We start from the raw sequence: 12211 nt of genomic DNA on the forward strand, positions 1-12211 counted from the left end.
ACATTTGAAATAAATTACTGATGGGCTATTTTTTTAATAGACCTGATGTAAAGTTATGTTGTTCAGGGGACTACCATTTCAGTGACCTGTTTTTCGGGGATAACGTACACTCACTAAACATTCAAATGGCAATACGAAATTGCGAACTCACTATTTAAGGCCCTATAAAATGGATAGGGAGTCATTTCCGAAAACAGTCTTAATGTTTGTTGGAAACTAACAGATACGGTTCAAAGTATCTACATACGTGCTTGTAGCGACATCTAGTGGGCAAGACACAAACTATCTCATACGCAGGCAGACATTTTTGACCCTCGTGCGTTTCTGTAGAAAAACAGAAGCATGGCTGCCTCCTTGGTAGTAAGTTAACCTCCACGTTCGTTTGTTCTATTTACTTGAGTCCAAAATATTTATCACACGTTTATATTCATCTATCGAATGGCGCGTTTAGTGACAGTATTTTAACGCTTGTGCAGCCTTCGTGGTGGCGTTCTCTTAACTGACTTCCCTAAATATACACTGTCGTGCAAGGTTGTTGTGTATCGTTAATTGTGTGGATAGAAACTTATTTTCGGTATGTCTGCTCACTAGTCTCTACTCGGGTGCTGTCAGCGGGCATCTCGGCTCCTAGTTGCTAGGCGACCTTGGAGCTCCAGCCCTGTGAGCCCGCCTTCCATGCACAGGAGGCTGTTCCTCTTCCTCACCCAGCGTTTTTCTGATTTCGAGGTGCTCCTCAGGTGGAAGTCTCGCATGAAAAGGAGAAGGCTGCTCAGAAAAAATGCGTAAGAAAATGTTCATTAATCTGTAGGCTATGCTAAAGCCTTTACTGTTGAACCGTTCAACTTGAACTTAATTTGACCTTCGTAAAATTTTCGATACACATGTCCAACTGTTTAGTGTTTCGGTGCTTTTTGCCCAACGTTCTGTTCTCTAGCAAGGAGCCGAATGGCAAAATTCAACAGGCTTTCAAAAGGAAGTTTTCAGAGCGACATGGCCACTGAGCTTATAGTGATCAGGAAGTGGCCATAAAGGCACTGGAAGAGTCACAGAGAGCTATACAAGTGGACGTCCTTGGGTATTTTTAAGTATCAAACAGCTGTTGTGAGTTTTCAGCTCCATGTTAAAAAAAAAAGAAGAAGTGCAAAATGTACTGAAACATGGAAGATGCATATCAAAACGAAGAAGGTCACATGATACAGTGTGAACTTTCACTCTGAAGTTGCAAAGCTGAATCTGAATCTGCGTCTCTGTCTCAGTTACTACAGCTACACTCAGGGCCTTTACGGTGTTGACATTGCAGCAGCCTACTTCGTGTTGTGTTTGAAAGGAGGATTTCGGTAAGTCCGTACCATTTTCTGATTTTGAAAAGGGTGTTTCTTGCTGTGTACTGTATGTGGAAAGAAGATTAAAAAAAACTTAGATGTTGGAAATGAAATAAAACAATTTTGCCTCATCCTTCAAATGACAAGCAGTGAGGTCATTCTGCGGCTTTCACTGTTCCGTGTCCATAATGGAGGCTATATTGTTGGTTCCCTTTCATCATAGAAGGAAAAACTCACAATGGTCACTAAAATAACGTGAAACTGACAAAACTTACATTTCCCCCCCAAAAACCCCATTGTCCTGCCATAAAACCTCTAAATGAGACAAAACTGGAGCTTTTTGTAGTTGCAGTCTTCTTGTTGCTGTATAATCTATAGCAGATATTGTATGATATACAATATAATATAATGATTGATTTGAAAAACAAAGCACAGCATTTATTTTTTATTTTTTGAAATGCTCAATCCTCTTTGCATGTCTGTTGTGTGTCCTCAGATTTGTTGGCCATTCAGAATGGTTCCGTGCAGACCATAAGGGCAAGTTCAATTGGGACTTTTTGAATTACAAAGACACACCTCTTGAGGAAGTAGACATGAGCTACACCATCATCAACTACACTGGACTGTCCAACTTGGGTACGAGTATTTATATGTCTTTTCCCAATTGCAGTTTAGGGCATTTTCACGTAATATAATATTTTCCTTACTTATGTGCTGCTTTGTGTATTAGTTTGAGCTTTATCAGTGTGGTTGATACTCGTTCTCTCTCAGAGGCACAGCGATCTTTACGTACATTGTCCGTACGAGGATGCTCTGAGGTGGATGACTGGTTCTTGGCTAGGCTGCATGTGTTCAAGGACTCTCTGGAGGAGCTGGACATCTCTCATTGTCCACAGATCACCCCAGGCGGCCTGGCTGCCCTGAGGAATCTCAAGTAATTTATGCTCATGGGAGAGACCTTCAACTAACTTGCAAATGTAAATGATCACTCGAATTGTGTTACATGTTCCTTTTTTCTGCAACCTTCATGTTGCAGGGGACTGCGGCGTCTGGATGTGTCATCCCTTCCAAGGATTTCGACACCTGGCTTGGTGATCATCCTGCTAGAGGAGATGTTGCCACAATGTGAGGTCATTGCGTCTGGTTATGATCACAGTTTAAAGCCAGAAGAAGTTGAGGAAGAGCGCAGTCAAGGCTAGGGGGAATGAAGCATCTTTGTTGGTTTCCATCCATATTAGATGAATCCAATTAGATGTACCATACTGCTTGTGTTATCTTTACTTTTGTCTGGAAGGAGAATTTTGTCTTTATTTGAAAATCAAGTTATTTGTTTCATAACTGTGTACAGTATGTTATCAATAAAGATTGAGCTGATTTGATTAATTATATTATTTGTAAACGCGTGACCTTAACATGTGAGTCCTTAGGCCAGTGGCTCTTAACCTCATTACAGGTACCGAACCCAACCAGTTCATATGCACATTCATCAAACCCTTCTTTGCTGAAAAATAAAAATATGATTCAGTTTTGCCGGTGCGAGACTAGAGTTGCTCAACTTGGCATGACAAATGATGCAGATAGGATGCCGAATCCCATCACGTTCCGTGATGCATGTGAATCCATGTGGTACATATTCGTCCGACCACTTTGGGGTTTTTTGCTTGACATGGCTAGCATGTTTTAAAACATCCTAAAAAAATAATCACACGACGTAGTATCACAACAGTCACACATTGACTACCGAGCGAACTAAGTTTCCCGCAGCACTGATTGGACAAGCAATGTCATGTGATCATGTGCAGCCAGTGATGGCCAAGCGGCGTGTCATAACGAATTGACATTCTGAGTCGGGTGTGTCTTCACCTCCATGACAGAGGCTCCGTCGAACCCCTGAGACAGATCCACCGAACCCTTGCGGTTCGGTCAAACCCAGGTTAAGAACCACTGCCTTAGGCCATGAAGACAAGTCAAATTGCATCGAGAATTGCAGGCGACATCAGTAGACATCTCATAATTGGGAAAAAAAAGTAATAAAATACAACACTGAGGGCGAAAGAGGATGGGATTGAGGTCTGGATACTGAGATTGCCATGTGAGGAGCTTGATTCTGGATCTGGTGAATTATTACAAATGTCAATATGAGAATATGCTTCTGCAATTAAAAAATAGAGAGAGAGAGAGAGAGACGTTAAGGCTTTTCACACATATTGAGCAAGGGTACCAATAATTATGGGGGACACTGTACTCCACACAACATGCATTAGGTGATTAATAGGTCGCAATGCAATTCAGGGGTTCAGTGTGCCTTGTTCAAGAAAAAGAACAATGTATGGAGAATATATAATAACCCTTCTAGTATCACTCAAAACTGGGCAATACAAACAGCAAATCTTGTCAAGGATGGCAATAGGTAATAAGGTCTACTTACAATCTGCAAAATTATAAATGAACCTTAAAGCCTGTAAACGGGTTTGGGACTCACATTGAACATGCAGAGAGTAAGTGAAGACGAGGGGAACGAAGAAAACGAGAGTTTGATAAATACAGGAAATCACATCAATAGCAACATTCTGCTGAGAGCAATATTCACAGTTTTTCCATTCAGTGTGTTGACGAGATTTGTTCCTTCCATCGTGTGCGGAATCTATTTCAACTGTGACGCTTGTTGGAGTGTATTTGAATACATGTTTTATATGTTGCATTATATACATGATATCCATATTCACAACTATTAAGGGGAAAGAAAAAAAACCAAACTGCTCATGTAGGAACCAATAGACGTATTTGATAGCTCGACTGGCGGATGATGTTTTGTGACGGACAACAACACAGGCCAAACAAGCCAGCTGGTGACGGCGAAGTACCCGAGTTGAAACCTGTCACGACGGCGTAAAAAACTGTTTCGGTGTTTACAACGAATGTCATTTAGATCCTCGTCCTTGAAAGTGTTCCATAAGCGAATAAATGTCTGAGACATCAGGTAGGATACCCGTGATTCCAATACTGGCCCTTGATATAGTTGACGCTAGGCGTTGTTTCGCCCCTCTAGCTAACCAGCATTTTATAGTTTGGCGAAGTGTCATTCCAAACAAGCTTCACTTGAATATTTGGTTTGTATTCTTAGAACCTCCAAACAACAAAGAAGAGGAGGAACCTACATCTGAACCAGAGGTAGATAATAACGATGAAGTCACAAAATCATTCTATCCTTGTTGACAGCTGAGCTGACACGGCTAAATCTTGACCGCACAGATTACGAAAACAACACACTTTTTAATGTTTACCACGGGAAAAACGGAGAGTGAATGGGTAAGTCATTCGAAACAAAATATACAATATCTACAACAGAACGTGTCCATCTTGAATCGCCTCTAAACTATTTCATCCGGGTGGTTGCTCGTCGTGTGATGAGCCGTTTTGAGCCTTCAATTGTGCTTTTCGATGATCCCGTTTAAACATGATATTATTAAATGGTTTTAACGGACTAGATTTTCTACAGATATAATCACTGGTAAAATGGTTGTGTTTTTCTGGCAGGAGCAATCTGAAGACAGCAGTGAGGAGGAAGCGGCTGGAAACTCTGAGAGTATGTCATTCACGTTTATTTCCGAGTTGTTAAATTTCATTCTCATGAATTTATTTGATTTATGATGCATATACAGTAATCTCAGTGAAATTACTCCCACCCTTCATTATTTTCTCATAAAGAATTTATTGGAAACATTAATCATTGTTTCGTTTTTCAGTAACTAATGTTTTTGCTCAACTTTTTTAAAAAGTTTGTTATACCAATTACGTAACCTGAAAGAAAGATAACTAGACCAAGCACATGAAGGTATGCAAAGAGTACCTAAGAAGAGTTGATTAATGATCTATTATCCTGCCAGTGGATTTCTTGCGGAACTTGTTCTCCCGCACCCTGGGCATCGGATCCCCAGAAAAGGTTTTGGATGACTTGACTTTGGAGGGAGTCGCCAAATACATTCTGAGTGGCAAATGTGAGTCTCCATTTATGCACTTTCCCCGCAACCGACTTTTATAAATAGACTTACTGAGAGGCGCTCATTACAGGTAAAAACATCATCTGCATGGCTGGAGCAGGTATATCCACCTGTGAGTATCTGACAGAAAGAAAACAGTTGTACTAGTAGTAGACAACTATGGTGATAATGTACTTTAACTGGAGGCCATCATTTTAAATCTGTACAACTACAGCGGCTGGGATTCCCGATTTTCGCTCCCCTGATACTGGGCTGTATGCAAACCTGCAGAAATATAACCTGCCCTACCCGGAAGCCATCTTCCAAATAGATTACTTCAAGGTCAGTTTGTTTGTTGATTTATTTTTAAAGTTAAAAGAAGCAGATGAATAAAACATCACATTATAACTTGACATTACAGTACTTCAGACAGCTAGAATTACATAATATATCCAATTTCACCACATATCCCTCTCACTCGCATTTAATCATATTGTATGTCTTGGAGCAGTATATTTTTGGTCTTCACTTACCCAATTTCCTTTTTCATCCTAGAAACATCCAGAACCTTTCTTTGCCTTGGCCAGGGAGCTTTATCCAGGACAGTTTAAGGTAGAGCATACTGTATAACGCTGCCAAGGAGGTCACAATAAATACTAGAGTATATTCTAAATCAGGGGTCACCAACCTTTTTGAAGCTGAGAGCTACTTCTTGGGTACTGATTAATGCGAAGGTCCTTGGGGAGCTACCTGGTGGCTGCGGGCACCACGTTGGTGACCCCTGTTCTACCGTATTGGCCCGAATGTAAGATGGTGTTTTTTGCATTGAAATAAGACTGAAAAAGTGGGGGTCGTCTTATATTCGCGGTCTAGACATTATACCCATTCCCGACGCTAGATGGCGCCAGATATCAATGCAGTGAATGATGAACTTGACTCCCCAGGCCAAAGTGAACCCCTGCCACGAAGAAGAAAAATAAAAAATAGCGGTAAGAAGGAAAACAGAAGAAAATAATAGAAGAGATCACGGAAAATGGAGAAACGTAGTGACAATCTTGAGAAAAGTGGGTCGAAGATCGGCCAGGGTAACCGGCAGCTGAGGAGAAGTTATGATGTAATTTACATTTCAAAAACCAGAAGCCATTCATTTACGAATGTGATTTAGATTTGAATGAGGCAAAATAACATGCTTTTTCTCTCTCAAATATATTGTTATAATCATTTGTTTCTAATGTACTGTAATTATTTTCTGTATAAAAATGTATTTGGTGTTCAAAAAGTCTTTTTTCCAACTTGAGTCTTGAAAAAGAGGGGGTCGTCTTATAATCAGGGCCGTCTTATATCGAGGCCAATACGGTAAATGCTTTCAAATTATGTCAGCAATGAAATAGATTTTTTGTGGCATTTGTTCTCTTTTGTTTGCCTTGTGTATTAGCCGACAGTGTGTCACTACTTCATGAAGCTGCTGAAGGACAAAGGCCTCCTAAGGCGCTGCTACACGCAGGCAGGAAAATCAACACACTCGCAGTCTTCACTGAACAAACGGCACTTCCCACCCTCTTTCTTTATTGACATTGATGTGTTGGTGATCATTTAGAATATTGACACCCTGGAGCGAGTGGCCGGGCTTGAGAGTGGGGATCTAATTGAAGCCCATGGAACCTTTTTCACATCCCACTGCGTCAAATTCACTTGCCGCAAAGAGTACAACTTGGACTGGATGAAAGGTGTCTTTTTTTTCCCCACCTTTTAACATGATAAAAATTCATATTTATATATAGCATTTCAAGAGACCTCAGGACACTTAACCTTTGTTACTTGGTTGGACTTTCATTTTTTGTGGGGGCTAAAACTTATTTGTTTTGTTTGTAGAAAGAATCTTTTCTGATGATATTCCCAAATGTGAAAAATGCAACAGTCTGGTCAAACCAGGTCAGTTCTTATCCTCTTTTGTCTATTACTTTATCCTCCTTTAATTCCTGTAGTATTCTTCTGTTCTTCGCAAGTACTTTTACCTAAATTGGTTGACAGCCAGTCGCAGGGCACACAGACAAACAACCATTCGCGCTCACACCCACACCTCGGGACAATTTAGAGCAGGGGTGCCCTCCCAGTCAATTCGCAAATCGACCGGTAGCCCGCGAACTGGTTCCAAGTCGACATTACATGGTTCCCATTCCGCTCATGGCTTCATCTTTTCTTTATACCAAGATATTGTCTTTTTTGGAGAGAGCCTCCCAGTCCGGTTCTTCACATCAATGAAGATGGTGAGCTGATGTGGTAGCTACCAAGTACACATACTGTACATTTTTTTAGAAATGATATGTCGCATTGCGTTTGCATTCATTGCCTTTTTGCTCCTCCAGGACTTCCCACGTTGTGATCTTCTCATCATCATGGGGACATCTCTGCAGGTCCAACCTTTTGCAAGTCTGATTAGCAGGTACGAGGGTTCATCTTCCATAAACTCAGACTCGATCAAGCAACTTTGAGGCAATTGTAACTTTTTTTTGGGAGGGGAAATGTTTGGCAATCTCCCTTACTTTGTTCTACTCAGGGTTTCAAAAAGCTGCCCAAGGTTGCTCATCAACATGGAAAAAGCAGGCCAGGTGAGCTTCGGTCCTTGTACAGGGGGTCCTGGCTTAACAGTGGGTTTATAAATTGAGGCAACGTAACCTCAATTTCTAGCCTATGTGGTGGAAATATGCAGTATTGAAGTCATTATTACAATAAATATTTGTGTAAAGCACTTCTAGGCCAAAATTATACAACAGTTAAATGAAAGTCAGTATCAGTAAGATGGTTACTGAGCGTGTCTTTTTGTGCACAAAGTAATTAACTGAGCACCGTTTGTGATCGTGTCGGGACTCTTGTAAATTGACGATCTCGGGTTCAGTGTATGGTAACTAATTTATGTTTTTTTCTTATAGTTTTAATTGTACGTCTGCTATTTTTTGAACAAAGTCATTTTTTTGTGCGCAGGCTGATCCTGTGTTAGGTCTGCTGGGTTTTGGTGGAGGAATGGACTTTAACTCGGACAAAGCTTACAGGTAACATGATTGTGCCACTCAGACTAAGGGGAAGCAGCTCACAGAAAGCGGACACATTCAAAGAAATATATAAGTGGCCAAATATGTAAATTTGTTTCTTCAAGGAAAATTCAATCTAGACACTTCAATAAAAAAGAAAACCAACCCAGAAAAATAGAACTGAATTTGAATTTGATCGTGTTTACTTGGCCTGGATGTGTGATAATGACATAAGGATACGTTCACTTGCTAGATGCCACAATTAGTCTGGATCACAACCGTGACCACAATAATTTGGCCGGATCCTATCACGGACAAATGTATTGGAAGTGTCATTGTAAACTCATTGGCTTAATGCACCGTGTCAAACTCAAGGCCCGGGGGCCAGATCTGGCCTGCCACATCATTTTATGTGGCCCACGAAAGCAAATCAAAGTTTTCAACTTTCATGATGCTTGCAAAAATCCCTACCAAAATTTCAAATTCTCATTTGTAATAAATAAGAGTGATATTGTAAGCATTTTCTTGTTAAATCAAATCATTCCAGTAACTTAAACAATAGGGGAATAAACCGTTCTTCTTGACTTCTAGATATGGTTTCAGTCATAACGGCCCTCCAAGGGAAACTGTAACCAAAATCTGTCCCGCGACTAAAATGAGTTTGACAGCCCTGGCTTAATACATATTTTTTGCAGCAGTGAGAAACAGTTTGTGCAAGTTTGTGGTTTCCTTCTGCTCCATCATAGATGTGTATAAATAGACACCATGTTGGTCCCTGAATCATAAATGGAGCAATCATTGAAGATGCTTCATTCACTCTCTGCTTGGAAACAAAGTAACAGTTTTTAAGAATTGGTACTGACAACGGATAGAGTAATTCAACATTTTATTAATGTATATGTTTTTCAATAATTTTGAACTTTTTTTATTCAACAGTACAGCAATAAACCATGTAAACATAATTTTTAAGATATGACCCTACATACGGCGTCAACATCTTTCCTCCATACAAATGTGCATGATCAAAAGATGACACGATTGATTATTGCTTGGCTGCTTTCATCCGGTGGCTGCCGGCGAGTTATTAGCGGCTAAACTGCTTTCAAATGTTTTCTTTCCAAATTTTTCAAGCATATAATCACTCAGCCCTACTTGTATTGCCCTTCGGAAGGTAATCGATAGATTAGGGGAGTTGTCAGGGGCTGACGCAATACTGGGGCGTGCCCGGTATTGGTCCACAGACCGGTATTTGGGGAACCACTTGTATAGATGATATACTGTGGCCTTTTCTCCCTCACCAGAGATGTTGCTCATATCACTACATGTGATGATGGCTGTATGGCACTAGCTGACCTGCTGGGATGGAAGGTAAGTTTATATGTCTAACTGTAATATCAACTCTTGTACTTTCCATTTCATCTGCTATTTGTTTTCATATTTGTTTTTGTCACTTGGAACCTTTTTTTTAAAAGTGTCATTAAGATATCCTTTATTTGTCCCGCAATGGGGAAATTTACACTCAGAGTTCAGAGAGGAAAACACTGGGTAGGGAGAGGGAAAAAAAAAAACACGCTCGAACTATCCTCTTCTGAGGATAATTTAAGTCCAGGATAAAAAAAAGACCCGAGCACATAAATAAGCATATGACAGTTACAACAAGTCACAAGACATAACATGTAATGAGGGGGCGGCTGAATGGGAAGGGGGAGCGGAAGGGGGATGGGCGACCGCGACGCGGCCCGTCCGACCAGCTGCACGGTCCACCGAGCGCTCTGCAGATCATTCCACGTCGCAGGGGAAAAGAATAGGAACGATGAAGACGGTGATGATAAGGATGTGTATGCGCATGTGATTGTCTGGTTGTGTATGCGTGAACAGGCCGCAGCTGCTTCGTCAAGTCTGCTCATGAAGACAGTCCTGGCTTATCAGTCCATGGCCGAGAAGGAGGGGGTGATGGTGGGGGCACTAGCTTCCGTGCATACCTTCCATCCAGGGGAAAGGGGTCCAAATAGCGTTGTTTGTTTTGGAGGGACGGCCGCCAACAATTTCAGGTGGCCTTGAGTCCGTGGCTGTATCCCTTCACTGGCGCCGATCAGCCAAATCCTCAATTCCTTTAAGAAGCGAGAATTCCAACTTCTCCATGTTGTTGTCGATCGTACGGAGACGCTCCAGAACCGCAATTGCGGTTGAGCTCAGTCACCGCTTGAGTCTGAGTGTTGGACATTCGCGCTAGACCATCGAGAATGACCGGCAGCTTCTTCACTTCCAATAAAGCTGCTCCCGTCGGTTGGATTTTGCGATTGAACAGGAAACTGCTAACACCAAACTGCAGCTTACCTGATATCAGAAGGCCGATAATGTAGATGTCTTCCTCCTCCTCAACAGACAGAATTGACAGGCACACCATTCTCCGCTTCCTCCATGGATCTAGGGTGTACCCGGCAGAAAATGTCCCGAGGGGCAAGCAGGCTCCCCACTGCCTGCTCTTCTCGTCGAGAAAATTTTGTCGATTGCATCAAGAGACCAGCCAACCAATTCCATGGTTTGTTTTTAGGATGAAAAATACGGCGGAGGCTAGGAAAAGACAGCACAAGGACAGCACATAGACTGAGTGGCGAGCAGGGGGGTCAGGAGCAGAGCAAAAAAGTGTCCGCCTTCGTCGAGAGCCAAGCAGAAGATGTTACATAATGTCCCTGTCCTGTGGAAAAACTTGGCTGTCCATTTTTGTCCATCCAAGCCATGGATAGAAGAAAACAATGGGATTTCAATTCATTTCAAATGGCCAACACCGATTTGATATTCAAGTGTAAGTGTTACAAGTGAATTAAGTTAAATGAAGTCGCAAGTCGACAGGATTTCAATATGCATTAGAAGCACACAAAATCTTCCCCGCTATTCAAAACAACGGATGTTAGCGAAACAAATGTTGCCGCCGCACCGGCACTGCGCTGCTCTCATTGCAACACATTTATGTCTCTGTGTGTCATTGACATCAGCATTAGCCACAAAAATAAAATTGTTTCTTGTTTACAGGCGGAGTTGGAAGAATTAGTGAAGCGAGAGCACACCAGGATCGACAGTCAGGACAAGGAGGAGAGCAAGTCAAGTGAGAGCAAAGGTGCAAGCTCTTCATCAGTAATGTAAGGAGAAGCGTCGTCTTTTGCAAGTCTTGGCGGTATTGGAGGTTGTTCGTAAATTCTGATTATTTATTGTTTACAGCTGAAGCTTCCACTGCAGACCAACATGCTGAATTCCTCTCACATCCCATGCTTTTGTAAATATGTTTTTTTGCACCTCAATGAAGATAACATGCTTCTGATTCTCTCTGAATGCTAATGTGGTCTATCACATCACACAGCTCTATCTGTTGTCTGTACGGGTTGTTTTGACTTCAATAAACAGTGAGATTTTTCACCTGTTTTGAACGATACACAGGAAGTTGACCTAGTTTAGACCATGGAGGGTAATATATTTATTACAAGAGTGGCAACCTGGGAAAATGTTCGCCCGATCATTTAATGTTTGTTAGTTTCTTCATCAATTTATGTAACCATCTAACAACTTGGGATGGTTCCACACAGTTATAGTATATCACAGACTAGCAGCGTCGTGTAAGTAAACATGGTGGATGGTTAATATACTTGTGCAATATTAGGAAGAGGTGAACTTTTCAAATGTCTGTTTCTAATTAAAGGTATTCATTATTTTAATTTGTATTCATTTGCCATATTGAATAGCGGAGCGTTGCATGAAATAATACCGTAATTAGGAGTGACACAGGAGCAGTAACATCTGATGAGTTTACACTATCTTAACTTGCGTATAAAAAGTCATGGAAACAAAATGACTGGCAATAAATTTTATCTTTGTAAAACTCTCA

At 41.3% G+C, this 12211-nt stretch overlaps 2 protein-coding genes across 3 annotated transcripts; both read left to right on the top strand.

The window, feature by feature from the left end:
• The first annotated feature begins 313 nt into the window (after positions 1-313).
• Positions 314-2701, top strand: dmac2 (distal membrane arm assembly component 2). Its single transcript, XM_086125497.1, has 6 exons — positions 314-360; positions 592-782; positions 1257-1337; positions 1819-1958; positions 2094-2256; positions 2359-2701. The coding sequence occupies exons 1-6, from the start codon at positions 343-345 to the stop codon at positions 2519-2521; spliced, it is 756 nt and encodes a 251-aa protein (XP_085981623.1). The 5' UTR covers positions 314-342; the 3' UTR covers positions 2522-2701.
• A 1440-nt stretch (positions 2702-4141) lies between these two features.
• sirt2 (sirtuin 2 (silent mating type information regulation 2, homolog) 2 (S. cerevisiae)) lies at positions 4142-12211 on the top strand. Of its 2 annotated transcripts, XM_086125088.1 has the most exons (17): positions 4142-4302; positions 4447-4493; positions 4860-4908; positions 5210-5320; positions 5394-5435; positions 5538-5644; positions 5858-5914; positions 6738-6806; positions 6900-7029; positions 7175-7234; positions 7514-7569; positions 7669-7745; positions 7860-7911; positions 8285-8352; positions 9633-9699; positions 11365-11471; positions 11551-12211. In XM_086125088.1, the coding sequence occupies exons 1-17, from the start codon at positions 4287-4289 to the stop codon at positions 11552-11554; spliced, it is 1119 nt and encodes a 372-aa protein (XP_085981214.1). In that variant the 5' UTR covers positions 4142-4286; the 3' UTR covers positions 11555-12211. The 2 variants fall into 2 exon arrangements, with proteins under 2 accessions (XP_085981214.1, XP_085981215.1); XM_086125089.1 differs by lacking the exon at positions 11551-12211 and having other exon boundaries at positions 11365-11475.

Source organism: Hippocampus guttulatus, chromosome 12 (genome assembly GCF_054856545.1).
Source record: "Hippocampus guttulatus isolate MCC_2025c chromosome 12, RoL_Hgut_1.0, whole genome shotgun sequence".
Taxonomy (NCBI): domain Eukaryota; kingdom Metazoa; phylum Chordata; class Actinopteri; order Syngnathiformes; family Syngnathidae; genus Hippocampus; species Hippocampus guttulatus.